Source organism: Podarcis bocagei (assembly GCF_964188305.1).
Source record: "Podarcis bocagei genome assembly, chromosome: 14".
Lineage (NCBI taxonomy): Eukaryota > Metazoa > Chordata > Lepidosauria > Squamata > Lacertidae > Podarcis > Podarcis bocagei.
This window is the reverse complement of record NC_138139.1, coordinates 38,231,790-38,249,142: the sequence shown is the minus strand read 5'-3', so window position 1 is coordinate 38,249,142 and position 17,353 is coordinate 38,231,790. Positions and strand designations below refer to the sequence as shown.

The 17,353-nt window shown below is 44.7% G+C and overlaps 1 protein-coding gene across 2 annotated transcripts in view; it reads left to right on the top strand.

Annotated features, from left to right (window-relative positions):
* The window catches only part of ABCA3 (ATP binding cassette subfamily A member 3), a 69,635-nt gene that overhangs the window by 27,144 nt on the left and 25,138 nt on the right, over positions 1-17,353 (top strand). For both annotated transcript variants that reach the window (XM_081169822.1, XM_081169823.1), the window contains exons 3-9: positions 1,911-2,169; positions 2,524-2,651; positions 3,194-3,359; positions 8,540-8,799; positions 9,498-9,614; positions 9,767-9,887; positions 14,346-14,519. In XM_081169822.1, the coding sequence (XP_081025948.1) occupies positions 1,911-2,169; positions 2,524-2,651; positions 3,194-3,359; positions 8,540-8,799; positions 9,498-9,614; positions 9,767-9,887; positions 14,346-14,519 (1,225 nt within the window). The remainder of the gene's footprint in view (positions 1-1,910; positions 2,170-2,523; positions 2,652-3,193; positions 3,360-8,539; positions 8,800-9,497; positions 9,615-9,766; positions 9,888-14,345; positions 14,520-17,353) is intronic.

Here is a 17,353-nt window from a genome sequence, read left to right as displayed (position 1 = left end):
GGTCCCTTCCCCAACCTCCGGCTCTGAGACTTCCCTGCGCCCCAGAAAAGCGAAAGGATTTTCTCTTCTTCTTTTTTTATAAATATTTTATTAAGTTTTCAAATACAAAGTTAGAAACATACACTGAAGAAAAAAGTAAAAGAACAAGAAAAAGAAAAAAAGAAAAAGAAGAAAAGAAAACCAACCATTCAACACATTTTTTATATAACTAACTGGACTTCCTCGCATCTCCCTTACCCTGCATTCTTTATAATAAAGATATCAGCAAATTATTACCTTGTTTTGTACCTTATTTTGTACTTTTCAAATACTATACCTCTAAATTTAACATACTTTTCATCAGTTACTTATATCTTAAATTAAACATAGTATTACCTTAGATTTTGACCTTTTCTTACTTAAAATATAATTTCCTGTTTCCCAAATCTAATTGCTGAAGCTATAGTTTCCGAATCGTGTAAATTTTTAACATTCATACAACTTATATTGTTTTTGTAAATAGTCCTTAATTTTTTTCCAGTCCTCTTCCGTTGTTTCTTCTCCCAAATCTCGGATTCTGCCAGTCATTTCAGCCAGTTCCATGTAGTCCATCAATTGCGTCTGCCACTCTTCCAGTGTGGGCAAATCTTGTGTCTTCCAATATTTTGCGATAAGTATTCTTGCTGCTGTAGTTGCATACATAAAGAAAGTTCTATCCTTCTTTAACACTTTCTGGCCAACAATGCCCAAGAGGAAGGCCTCTGGTTTCTTGGGAAAGGTATACTTAAATACCTTTTTTAACTCATTATAGATCATTTCCCAGAAGGCCTTCACTTTTGGAAAAGTCCACCAGAGGTGAAAGAATGTCCCTTCAGCCTCCTTACATTTCCAACATTTATTATCAGACAGGTGATATATTTTTGCAAGCTTGACTGGGGTCATGTACCACCTATAAATCATTTTCATAATATTTTCCTTCAAGGCATTACATGCCGTGAATTTCATTCCGGTGGTCCATAACCTTTCCCAGTCCTCAAACATGATGTTATACCCAATATCCTGAGCCCATTTTATCATGGCTGATTTGACTGTCTCATCCTGAGTGATTTTCTCTTCAACCTGCCCTCCATCCTCTTGCAGAAAACTCTTTGCCTGCCCTGCCCGTATCTCGTTTTTGCTTTTTAATTCCACACACGCACCCTTCGGACTTCGTGGCAATCGGGCGCGCGGGTGCGTTTCCTAAGAGAGTGAGGACCCCCGCCTCCTCCCCACCTGCTCCCTTGCCAGCCAGCCAGCCGCGCGCCCTAGCCGGAGAGCCCCGGCCGTCCCCGTCGCGCAATCGGTTGGATCTCCCTTCAGCAGGCCGTGCTCACAACTCGGCCCAGGGACCCCCAGCAGCGGATCTCCGGCTCAGCTGAAGAATCTGGCAACAAGCCCCCTCCTCCCCAATCACTCCGCCGAAATACGCTCCAAAACCCCCCAGATAGTCCGCCGGCCGCCAAGTCTAGTGGCGCCCTGAGCGAGGGTCTCTCCCCAACACCGCCACCTCGAACTGCGTTCTCCCGGCTACCCGAGCGAACCAGCGGCAGGACCCCGGTATGGGCCCCCCCAATATTTTTTATAAGTCGGCGCCCCTGTTTTGACCTGGCACCTAAAGATAGGCAGCAATGGTGTCAGATGTGCCTCCCTAGGGAGAGCATTCCATAAGCAAGGAGCCAGCACTGAGAAGGCCTGTTCTCATGTCGGTTGCTAGCAGACAGACCCTCGTTGATGGTTCAGCATGTCAATTCTTAAGTTCTAGCAGCAGCAAAGAGTAACTTGCTGGGGGTGCAGCATGGATAGCAACACCTGATCTACACTTGCAGCCATTTCCCACCCAGGGGAAAGGATTCCATGCCAAGCTAAACACATATACCTGGTTTGTTTTGCAGAAGCGACAGATTTTGGTCACGATCATAGAGATCTGCCTGCCATTGTTGTTTGCTGCCATCCTCATTGCCCTCCGTCACAGAGTACAGGCGGTTGACCACCCGAATGCTACCACCTATCACAGCCTTCCGGTGTCTCAGCTTCCTGTCTCCCCTCATTGGCACCCATACAACTTGGAGCTGGCCTATGTTCCTGCTAACAACACGGCTGTGAAGAGCATCGTGGAGACTGTGGCGAAGGCACTGGAAATCAATACCAAAGGTCAGGAACTAGGCAAGGTTGTCTGCATGTGCAAATGTTTGCTCCTCTGTAGCATAATGCCTCTGCTTAGCACAGGAGTGGGGCACCCCTTGGCGTTCTTTCTTAGTCTTTGGCTTTGACTCTGTCTACTGTTGGGCTCCTTACCTTCTGCTCAACCAGTCCCAATGGGGAAAAGTCTGGAGTTAGCTGGCTCTGCTTGTCACTGGATCTAGCTCCACCAGCTGTTGGACTCTCTGCCTTCCTCCCTACAAAAACCCATAGACACCAGTCACCACTTCTTGAATGAAACACCTTGCCGCTCCTGTTCCCCACCCCCACCTCACACACTCATTGCGTATTTCGTTTTCCTTGCAGTTCGAGGCTTCCCTTCTGAGAAAGCCTTTGAAGACTACATCAGGTTTGACAACCGCTCTGGCAACGTTCTGGCTGGCATTGTCTTCGAAAACCTCTTAGCTCACAGTCAAGAGCCCCTGCCACTGCAGGTAAGGAGTTACGGGAGCAGGGTTCCTCAAGTTGATGAAGCAGGGGTGGGGGACTTTAGTGGGCTGGGAGCCATCTTGGAAAATTTAACTTGGCCAGTGAGTGGCAGCTAATAATGCACAGTTAATTAGCAGGTGCTTTCAGGCAGCCTGTTATAGTGAGCATTCTTTTTGCTTTGTTGCAGGGAGGTTAGAGTTGGCTTTTTACAGTGGTACCTTGGTTGTCGAACTTAATCCATTCCAGGAGTCTGTTCGACTCCTGAAACCATTTGAAAACCAAGGCACAGCTCCTGATTGGCTGCAGGAGCTTCCTGCACTCAAATGGAAGCTGCGTCAGACGTTCAGCTTCTGAAAAAGTTCAAAAACCGGAACACTTACTTCCAGGTTTGCGGCGTTCAGAAGCCGATTGTTCGGCAACTAAGCCATTCAGGAACCAAGGTTCCACTGTAATGAGTAATCATTCTTATTTGTTTGCTGGGAGATTGGCTTTTGCCCGTTTTTCTATATTGTTATGTGGGTTTTTAAATTTATAATTCCTCTTGCAGGTGAGTTACCGACTGCGTTTCAAATACAGCCCTAGGAATGCCCCTCGGAGTGAGCAGACAGGCCTGAACCCTAACCTGGACCGTGATTGGCACACCAGCTACCTCTTCCCGCTGTTCCAGTTACCAGGACCCAGAGAACCCAACTTGCACGATGGAGGGACACCAGGTGAGTAATCTCTGGGCTGGGAGTTCATGGGGAAGGTTAACTACATGGGCATCAGGGCACAGGAACAGAGGCAGTAGCTCAGGAGAGTCTCAGGCAGAGGCTTCTCATATTCTGTGCTGCCTAGTACATTTTAAACTGGAGATGGCAAGTATGAAACTTGGGACGTCTTGTGTGCAAAGAAAGTTATCTGTAACATGAACGATGGTCCCTCCCCAAAGGGATCTACCAGGCTGGTGTTTTTTTGTGTGAGTATGTATTCTGTTCTGCGGTTTTTATTGGAGATGGTGTTACTTTAGGTTCTTGCATCTGAGGCCATTTAGGACCTTGCATGCTAATACTGGGACGTGGGTGACGCTGTGGGTTAAACCACAGAGTCTAGGACTTGCTGATCAGAAGGTTGGCGGTTCGAATCCCTGCAATGGGGTGAGCTCCGGTTGCTCGGTCCCTGCTCCGGCCAACCTAGCAGTTCAAAAGCACGTCAAAGTGCAAGTAGATAAATAGGTACTGCTCCGGCGGGACGGTAAACGGCGTTTCCGTGTGCTTCTCTGGTTCGCCAGAAGCGGCTTAGTCATGCTGGCCACATGACCCGGAAGCTGTACGCTGGCTCCCTCGGCCAATAAAGCGAGATGAGCGCCCAGAGTCAGTCACGACCGGACCTAATCGTCAGGGCTCCCTTTACCTTTACCTATACTAATACTAATACATTGAATTGTTCTGCAATACGTCCCAATTTTACCACATTATTGCCACCTGGCTTTGTAGAGCTCAGTAGCTAGGAGGATGGAGACAAAACTAGAGTTGGTTCCACCTATCATTGACTCTGACTCCACCCAGAGTGAGTCTCCTTGCCCCCTGCCCTACCAAGTCCCAATGGGCACCAGCTACCACTGGGGAGTCTGTGGCCCTGCAAATGTAGATGGACTCCTGCTCCCTTAGCCCTCAGTCAGGGCTGATGGGAGGCTGTAGCCCAACAAATGCCTGGAAGGTCACCGGTTCTCCACCCTTGCTGTTGTGGTTGTGAAGACAAAATGGAGGTGAGTAGAATCTCGCAGCCCCCCTGAGACCCTTGGAGGAAAGATAAAAATATGATGCCCTCCTCTTTTTAAAAAAATTGAATTTGCATTCAGCTGTCATAGCTGATGTATGATCTTCCTAGAACAAATTGTGCTGTTAAGTTAATGAACTGTGTGGTTATAGATGTGGGTGAGGGCTGCCCTCATCAGATGGCAAGCAAGGCTCTTTGGGTAAATACACAATCCATAAATGGCTGTTTTTTTCCAAAGCAACTAGAAAGTGCTTAAAAGCAGACCCACTCTGCATTGCACACACACACAGCCACGCTGCTCCACGAAGCCTCTGGTGGCAGGCACCGGCACAAAACTAGGGCATCGCTGGCCAGCACAGGCTGTGAGAAGCAGGAGGTCTCGTTTCCAGCTGCCTACTTGTTTATCATTTAAAGGACAAGCTGTGTGCATCGCCTGCCTCTCTCTCGAACCCACTTTCATTGTCTCCTTGGCTCACTTACGCTGAAGGAGTGAGCGGCGGAATGCATTTAATTAGCAGCTTAACAAATGGCTGCAGTTGCAGAGAGTTGGCAGAACTGCCGGCACCTAGGCTTGGCATGTTTCCGTGTTAGTCATCTCCTAATTGGAACAGTGTTGGTGAAATTCTTCTGCTGCAAAGACACAATGACATTTGGCGGCTAATATGCACATCTTAGGTCTAGCTGCAAACTGCATGGATATGTCGTTTCAACAATAGAAGGGAATTTATGGGGGTAGGAGGATAGGGGGCTTGGAAAGAAAATACAGAGGTGATGGTGATGGTGATGGTGATATTGATTTATACCCTGCCCTTTCCCCTGGCATGGACTCAAGGTGGCTCAAGATTTTACAGATAATATCTCAGCTGTGATTCTAACTTGTAGGAATTTAGGTTTCCATGAGGTTTGAGGATCCCAGAGAGCACACTGCAGCTTTTGATCACAGTCACATGATACGTTTAAAGCACCCAAGGCTTCCTCAGAAGAACCCTGGGAACTGTAGTTTGTTGAGGGTGCTGGGAATTGCAGCCCTGGGGTGGGTAAACTACAGTTCCCAGGATTCTTTGGGGGAAGCTATGCACTTTAAATGTGCTTTAAATGCATTGGTGTGGATGTGACCTTTTAAGTCTCATGTCCGCATGTATGTATGCATTTGCAGAATTATTTATATACCACCAATAGTATAAACTGTTGAGGTGATATAAATGGTGAGACATTACTTTGTTGTTGTAATAAAATACTAGGTTGGCGATTGAGTATGTAATTATAATGGTGAGTAGAGATCATAGAGAGTGCTGGAACTAATAGGCCTTAAACTGTGGGAGCGGCTAGGAGAGGCCTGTAATTCCACACTGAACTTCAGTAACTGGCATAAGAAGTTATGCAGATGTTTGCCACGTGAGATGTATTTGCTTGATTTACAGGCTTTGTTTGGGCTGAATCCTTGTTGCTTGTTTTAAATAAATTTCCGTATTTTGTTAGAGTCCGAACATCTACTATAACTTAGCCTTCCTTGTTGATTACTAACAATAATTGCACTATCTTGCCTGCAGGATTATAGTGTTAATAGACATGTGAAGCAAAGGCAAGAGGAAGGGAGTGGAGGAAGATAGCCCCACAGTTAAAATAAGTCAGTTAATTAGACAGGGCATGGGAGCCTGGTCATTTTTTGAGAGGCGCTGACCTCCCTGTAACCTGTTTATTCAGCACTCATCCAGATTTGCTTACACGAAGTTTATGCAGGGATTAGATTATATCTCATTTTTATTGAGCATTCATTTTGATTTGTTTATGGAACAGTTCTGTATTATAAGAACATAATTAGAGCTGGCTAGGTCAAGCCAATGGCCTATCTAGTCTAGCATCCCCTTCTCCCAGATGCCTGTGGGAAACCATCAGGCAGGACCCAAACACTATGATATCATTTTAAACAGCCTTGGCTTCCCCCAGAGAATTCTGGGAACTGTAATTTGTTTAGGATGATGGGTAGGGCCAGCCCAAGATGTTTTGCCGCTTGAGGCAAAAAAGAAAATGGTGCCTCTTCCTTCCCCTCCTTCTGTGCCTGAGGTCACTGAAGGAGACCAGGGAAAATTTGGTGTGCAAACTTTTCTCTAGTAAAACTTCCTCAGCTACAGCTTCAGCTTCTACTGGATTCATTGATTGGCATCAGGCTTATCTTGTGCAAACTCTAAAAATCATATGAACCTTATGCTAACATACTTAAGCAAGCAAGTGTGCTCAAATGCTCTCATCAACACTCGAAGAGTGTGAATCAAAGCATATCAAGATTACTTGGAGGCACATACCTCAGGGAGTTATTTGGCAAATTTTGCTTTTTTTAAATAAAATATTTATTGAGATTTTACACAAAAGAAAAAAACAGTGTGATAAAAAATACAAAAAGAAAAACAGACATTTAAAAAAGTAGAAAAAGAAGGGGGGAAAGAAAAAAAAGAAAAAAATATCTTCAAAAAGAAATAATCAATTTTTCAATATCTTTAGGTTCATTTGCTTATTTCCTTGACCTCCTCGCACCTCCCCTTTTTGTATTCCCATTTACAAAGTCCTTTCAGCAAATCCTTACCCTCTTTCATTTATCTTTACTCTATATTCTTAACCTATTATAACTATAAGTTTTCATCCATATAACTATCTATATTTACATATTCTTATTAGCCTTAATACCAAAACCACTTATTTTCAGTCCAACATCATTTTAACATTCATTAATTTTACAGTATTTCTGCAGATAGTCTTTGAATTTCTTCCAGTCTTTATTTGGCAAATTTTGATGAGATTGAATAGCAAGCAAAATTTACTGTACCAGATGTAGAGTACAAAACTGTCAAAAGAAGGCAGAAAGTATGGGGGGGGGTAACCTAATGATGGGACAGCACCCATAGTCTTAGATGAACTTTCTCCAAGAGATAGGTTTAGGGTAAATTCATTTATCCCTGTCATGGGTGCTCTTGAAGCCAATCTAGGCAGCAGAGCAGCAGTGAATAGGAGTGTGACTGGCAATTTTTCATTTTTGTTGAAGCTGCAAGCAACCAAGGAACAGATTCACAATGGCATTGAGATGTTGGTGCAAGAGTATCCAAAGATGAACTTTTGCACTCACACCTGTACACCTGTACAGGCTCATGCTGAAAAGCCACCAAGATATATATCAAATAATATTCCAGCAGAAAATTTGGACCACTTTTCCAAATGTGGAAGCAATCTTCAGATTGTTCTTGTATTTAATGGTTACAAACAGAATGGTTGTCTGATCTAAGCATTCTACTGCCTAGAAAATGATAAACTGTAACTTCCTGATTTTAATGATATAATGGAGAAGTTTGCGTCAAAAAGAGCTCGAAGGAAACTGTTCTGACTTTGTATATAGTGAAATGTTATAGTATAGGTATGATTCCCCTATGAATGTTCTGTGTGAATGTCTTCATTAATTCCATACGTCTGTAAAATTATTAAAGGTTATAAATGTGTAAACAATTTAATCAATGCTGAAAATTCAGCAACGTTCTACTTCCATTGAGCAGATAAAGAAGAGGACTAGGTTTTATTTCTCATGATCCTACTTGGCAGGGGGTTGGACTCGATGGCCCTTGTGGTCTATTCCAACTCTATGATTCTATGATTCTAAGACCTCCTAGCCCTGGGCCTCCAGCTGTTTTAATCCAGGCCTGGAGGTGGGCAGAAAGGAGGCTGGAGAGGAACAGGCAGGGGAGGAAGAGGAGGAGGAGGAGGAGGAGGAGGAGGAGTGCAGGAGGCAGCAAGCAGTGCTTTCCTGTGGGCCTGGACTTGCCCCCTGTGGCTGTCCCCAGCCTGCCACTTGAGGTGACTGCACCACCGAGCAGTGATGAGAGATGTTAAGAGACCCCTATTCCCCTCACTGAGTTCCTACAGTTCCCAGATTTCACAGTGAAGAGGGATTGGCTGTAGAACCACTCTGGGGTCTCCTAAGGACTCTCAGCACCCTTAATAAGTTGTGGCTCCCAGAATTCTTGGTGGGGGATTGGAGGGGAAAGCCATGACTGTTTAAAGTGGTATGATAGTGATTTGTGGTGTGAATGTGGCCTCAGTATCAGACAACTCCTGTGATGTCCTTTCTGACCCCCTCCTCTTGCTTCCTTAGGGTATTACCGAGAAGGCTTCCTGGCAGTGCAGCATGCTGTGGACAGGGCAATCCTGCAGTCTCACACCAACACTTCTGCGGAAAGTCTGCTGGAAAGGTTCATGGTGGTCATTCGCCGTTTTCCCTACCCACCCTACGTCAACGACCTCTTTGTGCTGGCCATTCAGAACCAGCTTCCCCTGCTGCTCATGCTGAGCTTCACCTATACCTCGCTCAACATAGTCCGTTCTGTGGTGCATGAGAAAGAGAAGAAGCTGAAGGTAATACAGTGATAAGTGCTTCTGACAGTCCAGGCTAGGCAGCAAGGCTGTCTGTGTGGATTTCTGCATCTGCGGTGTATATAACTGAATTTGCAGTTGCACCAAACACCTATTGACTTTGGGAATCTAATCCCAGAATTTTTTATCCCCAAAGAATCATAGGGTTGGTTCTAGCTAGGTCCTATTCAGAGCAAACCCACTAGACCTGAGTTAGTCATGTTCATTAATTTCAGTGTGTGTACTCTGAGTAGGACTTAGCTGGATACCACCCTTGTCTTCCATCCATTTTTTGGAAAGAGATTGAGGTCCCATCTGCACTATACATTTAAAGCAGTCATATTTCTTAGAAAAAGGTAGGTAGCTGCTCGCTTCTGGCTTGCATATGTGTTGGAAACAGTAAGTGATCTTACAGCGAGCAGGAAAACTGAAGAGCAGTTTATATTGACCAATCTTTTGCATGGAACTGTAGGGGTACGGCTGGTTTTGAAAGATTAGAAAAGACAAACTTGGGCAGAAGAACGTGTCCAGTGTTTGCTGATTGCCCTTATCTGCGGAAAAGAACTATAAACGTTCATAAGTGCTCCTTGGAAGGGAGAAACTGGCTATGGGATTCAAGGGATGAATAATGTTGGGAAGGAGTCAATGTTAGAAGAACCCAATGGCTTGCATGAGGTTATGCTGAATTTTTGCATCCGCAGGAGTACATGCGAATGATGGGCCTCAGTAACTGGCTGCACTGGAGTGCCTGGTTCCTCATGTTCTTCCTCTTCCTCTTGGTCTCCAACTTCTTTGTCACCATCCTCTTCTGCGTAAAGGTGAGCATCTCCCAGCTGGCACTGAAACCTAACACACACATCAGGGTTGGCAGCACACTCTCCCTTCCATCTTCAAGGTTTCTTTAGTCTGTATGTTGCTGCTGAGTTCTGAGTAGATAACGGGACTAACCGCAGGGTATTGATTTTTGCAGGTGAGCAAACAGGGAGCGGTGCTCACAAATAGTGACCCCACTCTGGTGTTTACCTTCTTGACCGTCTTCTCCATCGCATCCATCTCCTTCAGCTTCATGGTCAGCACTTTCTTCTCCAAAGGTAAGCAAAGTGTCCTTGGCTGTTTGTCCGTCAGGATGTAAGAGTGACTGATTTGCACAACCACTTCTCTCAGGCTGGCAGAATCTGCTGGCTGCTGCTTAGCCCACGTTTGAAAAGTTTGTTGCCAAGTTTGCTGAAAAGCTTGTTGCCTTTCAGGCCTTGCTTTTGGTCAGTGGAAGTGGATCCAGATCTGCTGGCAGATCCCTTTGTGCTTCGAAGCCGATAAACATGGGTGCCTGGAGGAGATTGGGAAATATTCCAAGAATGGCAGCAAGAAAATGGACCTCCCTAATGAAGCCCTACCCAATAAAGATCACTTTCATATTATGTTAATGGCTGCTAAGCTCGCAATTTCACATTACTAGAAAGCGGATAATGAAATTTCTGTTGATAAATGGTATGACAGATGCTGGATTATTGCCCTGTTAGAGAAGGTTACCAATAATATAAGAACCACGAAAGGCAAATCAAACCCTATGAACCACGGTGCAGTCTGGGCACCCTTTTTGTGTACATCAACATCTGATACTGGGAGACATCCACCATCCTGGCAGAAAACAATTTGATTGACCTTGGTTGACTCTTTTGTCCAATTTTGCAAATTGTTATCAGCTGTAATGTGTAATAATCTCACCTGTGGTTTTTTTTGTCCCATTTCCTGTTGGTTTTTATGGTTTTCAGCTATTTGATTTGCATTTTATAGCTTGGCTGTGATTTCTTTTTCTTATACTGCGGTGTCTAAGGAGAATAAGTAGTCTTGAAAGGAAAAAAGAAGGACTGCTCTCCCTGCAAATTATACTAGCCATAGCTGTCAACGTTTCCCTTTTTTTAAAGGGAAATTCCCTTGTTCCGAATAGGATTCTTCGCAAGCAAAGGGAAAAGTTGACAGCTATGACACTAGTGAGATGAAGTAAAATAAGGCGATGGGAAAGAGAGGGTGGCCAGCCATGGATTTTTGCTTGGAAGGGCTTTGAGTTCAGTTCAGTTCTGGTACTCAAAACAAATTCTGAGGCTCACATGATGGTTCCTTTCTTGGCCCAAGGTTGTGGGGAGGAACGGAAGTACATGCTCATCCCTTGTTTGTTTTTAGCCCAACGATAGGATGTCCTCTTGCAATCCACAGAGAGTCGGCCACAAGCTTAACCTCACTTATCTATAGGCAATCCGAAATGAATCCCGTAGGACTTATTTCTGAGCAGATATGGGTAGGACTGTGCTCTTAAGTTGCATAGGCAGTTAACTGCTGTTTATTCAGCCCCCTGGTGTGGCATTCCACAGCTTTATTGCTTCCAAGTTGAAAGTACAAGAAGCCATGTTTTGTTTTGTTTTGCTTTGCTTTGCTTTTGGCCTGGCAATTTCCCCCTCCTAGTTTCCCAGGGTGATCACAAGACCAGGAAGCTGGTGGCGCTTTGTCTCGTCATATTCTGGATTTGAAATGTTAATTATGAGGTTATGCAGGAGCATCAGTGATGTGCATGATAGCTGATAACAGACGAGCAGCTGAGTGGAAATTCCCCAGGGGTGTGGACTGCCTCTTTGCAAACCTAGAAACACGTGCCTTTTTCTTCTACTGCTTTGGCCCGCTCAAGATACAGGATTGTCCCAGGCAGGGGAAGTAGGTTGGGTTACCCACTGCATGTAACTTAGCCATGGTTCCTATGGCAGCTCGATTTGTAGTCGATAGTGCTTGTTGCCACTGGGACTGCAAAATCATCCCCTGCTCTTTTGTGAAGATCAAGTTGCTATTTCAAGCATCAGAGCAGCTCAGGACTTTTTTTCTAGTTGTTGTTTTTTTGCAAAACTAACTGTCGGATCCCTTGATGCCTTTTTGCTTCCCCACCACCACATATTGGGATAGAAGTGAATGAAAGAACTGGGAGGTCTCAATAATATCCATGCACGTATAGTATTTGCTACTGTACTGCTGAATAGTAGGCTCAGCTTTCTTCCCCTAAATAAAGCATAAGAAAGGAGCCCTGTAGGTCAGACCAAAGGCTTAGCTAGTCCAGTCCAGTATTCTGTTTCCCACAGTAGCTGATAACACCGAATTTCCCTCCTTTGCAACATAATGCATCCCCACTCCCATCAATGTTTTTGCCCCTGCAGTGTGCCAAAAAGCAGGGTGTGGAATGGTCCCTGAGATGATGGCATTGCTAGATTTGAGCATTGCAAAGTATGCCAGATTTAACTTTTTTTAAAATTACTATTGTATTTTAATATTTTGTTGGAAGCCACCCAGAGTAGCTGGGGAAACCCAGCCAGATGGGTGGGGTATAAATAATAAATTATTTATTAGAAATTATTATTATTATTATTATTATTATTATTATTATTATTATTATTATTATTAAGTGGGGTGTATGGGTGGAGATAACCAAGGAAGAGGAGCTGTACATGGCTTCCTTTCAGACGAATTCATAAATGCTGCCCTGGGAACCACCGCCAGTCCCTGGTGTGTTTTCGACTAGTCCCAAGTCTTTGGTTATCATCACACAGGGAGGTGCCAAAGAGCAAGAGGTTTCTTTGGCTCAGCCACTGCATTCCGAAGAGGCAAGCCACCTTTCCACTTTCAAATCTGAAATGAAATGTGGCTTGCTTCTTCAGCATTTGAAGCAGCTGCCTGTGGAAACATCAGAGGGCTTTGATCTTTGAGCTTTGTTCTCCCTGCCCCCCCCCCCATGGCATGCTTATGGTATTAATTGGATCGCAGCTTTAAAGCACAAGTTGTAAGGGGAGGAGATGCAATTATATGTAGGGAGTAAGAAAACTTCCAGCACAACAAATTTTATTGTAATGCTCTAAGCCAACCCTGGGAAACGATGCCTCACTTCAATGCAGTGCTGGGGACTTCTAGCCCATGAGCCTAATTAGGCCTGATGAGGCTCCTGATTTGGTAGGTGTCCTTTTTCCGAGTGCAGCCGGTCCCTGCTAAATCAGGATTTGCACCCGGTACCTGGAAATCCCACTGGAATCAGCTGCAAATGCAGCTAGTCCCTGTTGAAGGTGCTGGCAGCAACACCCCACCTTTGGCAGTTTAATGGATTGCAATGTTTACATGTCAAAAGCAACTCCAGGAATTTGAGGCCTAAGCAGTGACTGTGCCAGGAGCAGATTGCAGAGTGAAAAACAGCCAGGTCTAGTGTGTCACTGCAACAGTAAAACTTGAAAATCTTGTTTGCCCCTGGTTTTCAGAGTTGCGCCTGTAATTCACTCTCTGGAAGAGGCGGGATGTGACTAAGCACAGTGAACAAGTTTGTCACTGTGGGAATGCAGACGCAGACCCTTGTTCAGCCCACCCATGCAACAGTTTTTCATTTTGATGCTTTTTATACTGAAACCTTCCAGCCAAGCAGACGTAATTCATTTGAGGTTTACAAGTTGAGTGTACCTGTCATTGTGCATTAACAACGCTTTCTTCTTAGTAGAAAACATTGCACATCAAGTCACAAAAGCAATGCCAATTTTAATTGCGCTTTGTTCATTTTTAACAGATGAAAAAGTTAACAAATAAAAACATTGTTACTTATTATATAAACAGTGATAGAATGTGTGTCAAGCATGCATCCAGTCAAAAGTTTCCCTGCATATGGAATGTGAGTATGTCAAGGAGAAGAGTTTGAGCCTGACCTTCTCCTTGATGTGCTAGCTTTCCAAATGCAAAGAGTTGTGTGTATGTGTGTTTTAACTTGGCGGAGTGTTCAGATCATGTTCAGACTGCCCCACCTGCACTCTGTAGTGATACACTCCTGGAAAGGTTTTAGAGACGCCATATACAGTGGTACCTCGGGTTAAGTACTTAATTCGTTCTGGAGGTCCGTCTTAACCTGAAACTGTTCTTAACCTGAAGCACCACTTTAGCTAATGGGGCCTCCTGCTGCCGCCATGCCGCCGGAGCACGATTTCTGTTCTCATCTTGAAGCAAAGTTCTTAACCCGAGGTACTATTTCTGGGTTAGCGGGGTCTGTAACCTGAAGTGTATGTAACCCGAGGTACCACTGTATACATATATATATTTCTTTTTTTAAAAAAAGATTTAGACATACAGTATAAGTCTGGCGCAGAGGTTGGAACCACATATAGGAGTAATGAGCATGCTCAGTGTACACAGAATGCTGACTGATTGTTTTGGGGAAACAGGGAAGGAAAATGAGACTGCAATGGAGTGTCCAGGAAAAGGGTATTATTTTGCTGGGGTCCTGAGCAGGAGCACTCCATGCTGCAAATGTTTTTTGCAGGTCCCCCTTCATATTGCATTTTGCTCCACAGTTTAAGGAGTCTAGGAAAAAAGGTGTCAGGACCACATGACCCTCTTTTGCCCCTTCCTTCATACACTGGTTTTGATGCCACAAGTTGGGTTTCCACGAAACAAAGAGTTCCTATTGAATTTGTTAGTGCACATGAATCCTTGCTGTTGCCGTTATTTTCTCTGAATATTGTCTCTCTTGTTTGCATTCCCAGCAAACGTGGCGGCAGCTGCTGGGGGCTTCCTCTACTTCTTCTCCTACATTCCATACTTCTTCATCTCCCCGCGCTACGACACGATGACACACAACCAGAAGCTTTCGTCATGCCTCATTTCCAACGTCGCCATGGCTATGGGAGCGCAGTTGATCGGCATGTTCGAAGGGAAAGGTGAGTTGGCTAGGATGCTCCTGGCCAGGCGAGAGTCCCACCCTCTCGGCTGGCTGCCAGTTTTTGTGGATGCAAATCCTCCTCTGGCAGAAACTGTCAAGCTGCTTTTGTTCTTTGTGCACGTGCAGGAATGCACAGAGCCCATTGTTAAACTGTGGAACTCTGCCCCACAGGAGGCAATGATGGCTGACGACTTGGGTGGTTTTTAAAAAAGATTGGACTAGTTCATGGAGGATAAGACTATAGATGGCTACTAGCCATGGTGGCAGTGCTCTGACAGTAGGCCTGGGCAATATATCAATATATCACCCAGGATTGGTACAAGGAGTAGACCATGATGTCAGCTTCACTCAGTGGTATATTGCTGGTGAAACCGCCATCACTTCCGAGTCCCTCCGCTAGCTACAGTGGTACCTCGGGTTAAGAACTTAATTCATTCTGGAGGTTCGTTCTTAACCTGAAACTGTTCTTAACCTGAAGCACCACTTTAGCTAATGGGGCCTCCTGCTGCCGCTGTGCGATTTCTGTTCTCATCCTGAAGCAAAGTTCTTAACCCAAGGTACTATTTCTGGGTTAGAGGAGTCTGTAACCTGAAGTGTCTGTAACGTGAAGCGTCTGTAACCTGAGGTACCACTGTGCTTCCTCCAGCGATCGTTGCCATTCCACTCTGCCCTCATACTGTGCAGAGGGAGAAAAAAGCTTCATCGGCGAGGCACCGATAACAGCTTGTTCCTCTGCATCTTTTAACTGCTTGGCTGAGGGAGCAGGGAGAGCACCGAGGATGACTGAGCTGGGGATTGGGAGCCCTCCCGTGCCCCAGGTGAGCTGTACAAAGAAGCTGCCTTGCCCCACCCTCTAGGCACTAGGATGAACCCTCCTCAGCTCCCGCTGTGAGAGCTGCGGCAATATCCTTTCTTTTTTTCTTTTTTCTTTAGAAAATCTTTAATAATTTTCACATAGACAAATATACATAACATATAGTACAAAAGACAATACAAATGAATAAAAACAATAAAGTAAGGAAAGTTAGAAAAATAAACATAAGCAAATACAATATATTACACTTTCATAACAAATTAAAATATGTAACTTCCAATAATTCTCATTATACTACTTATGTTATCTGTATTCCTTGCACAGATTCACATTATTTTATTTTGCATATAGATAGATAATCCACTACAGTGGTGCCTCGCAAGACGAAAAGAATCCGTTCTGTGATTCTCTTCGTCTAGCGGTTTTTTCGTCTTGCAAAGCAAGCCCATTAACGGATTAGCGGATTAGCGCTATTAGCGGCTTTTAGCGGCTTATCTGCTGATCGGATCAGCTGATAAGCGGATTAGCGGCTTAGAAAAAGGGGGGGGAACCCAGCAGGAACTCGCAATACATTGTCGTCTTGCGAAGCAAGCCCATAGGAAATTCGTTTTGCGAAGCACCTCCAAAACGGAAAACTCTTTCGTCTAGCGAGTTTTCCGTCTTGCGAGGCATTCGTCTTGCGGGGCACCACTGTACTACATTTTGAACAATTCTTGGTTATCAGTATCACTCTATTTCTGCAAGTTCGTACAGTACATTTTCAAGCATTCTTTATATATTTTCCATTCCCTAAATACCTTTTGGTTTGACATTCCTCTTAAGTTTTCCAGTCGGTTTTGCTAGTTGCTGAGGCCAGTGCAGCTTGTTTTTGAACATCGCCAGACCGCGATGTTTGGTTGGTGATATACTGTGATGCTGAAAGGCTGATATCGGCCAGCCCTACTCCACAGCTGGAGGCAGCAATGCTTCTGAATGCCAGTTGCTGGAAACCCCAGGAGGGGAAATTGCTCTTGTGCTCAGGTTCCCACAGACATCTGGTTGGCCGCTGCAAGAACAGAATGCTGGACTAGATGGGCCATTGGGCTGATCCAGCAGGCTCTTCTTATGTCTTTATGGCATGGCGTGGGTTGCAGCAACCAGTGTGGTGTAGTGGTTAGAACGCTGGACCAGGACCCTGGGAAACCGGGGTTCGAATCCCCACTAAGCTATGTCGCTCACTGGGTGTCCCCTTGGAGCAGTTACCTTGATATCCTTGGAGGAAAGTTGGAATTTAATTGTATTAATGCAGATTGTACCATAAGAGAATGGCAGGAAATGTTGATTGTTTGCTGCGTTGGTCGTGATTAGCTCCAAAAAGGGGGTGGTGAGATTAGTACTCTGTGAAAGAATGTATTCACCCACGGTGCGAATTGCCTAACTATCATCAGGAGACAGGCAGCCATAGGTTTGTCCTGGGCTGGGCTCTGTATCTGTTGCTGTATCTCTTGCAAGCAGGAGTCAGTGTGAGACCAACTCACATGACTTCCCAGCTGGTTATTGAGCAACTGGTAAATGTTTGTTCAGCTGCAATACTCTTGTTGTTCCAGCTCTGGCTGGAATTAAAAGCGGGCTGAATATTTCTTCCATTTTTCTTTCTTTCGCCTGGGAAAAAACACAAACAAACAAAAGTGCAGCATATAATAATACTAATAATTAATAATAGTAAAAATTTATTTATATCCCACCCTCCCCAGCTGAAGCCTAGCTCAGAGTGGCTAACAACAGTAAAAATAACACAGATTACATAAAATCACAATCAGTTAATTGAAATACATTCTAAAATCAATTCATTCTAAAATCAATTCAAAATCAAATTAATGGCAACCATTGGGCTAAAGGTAAAGGTAAAGGTACCCCTGACCATTAGATCCAGTCGTGACCGACTCTGGGGTTGCGGCGCTCATCTCGCTCTATGGGCCGAGGGAGCCAGCGTTTGTCCGCAGACAGCATGACTAAGCCGCTTCTGGTGAACCAGAGCA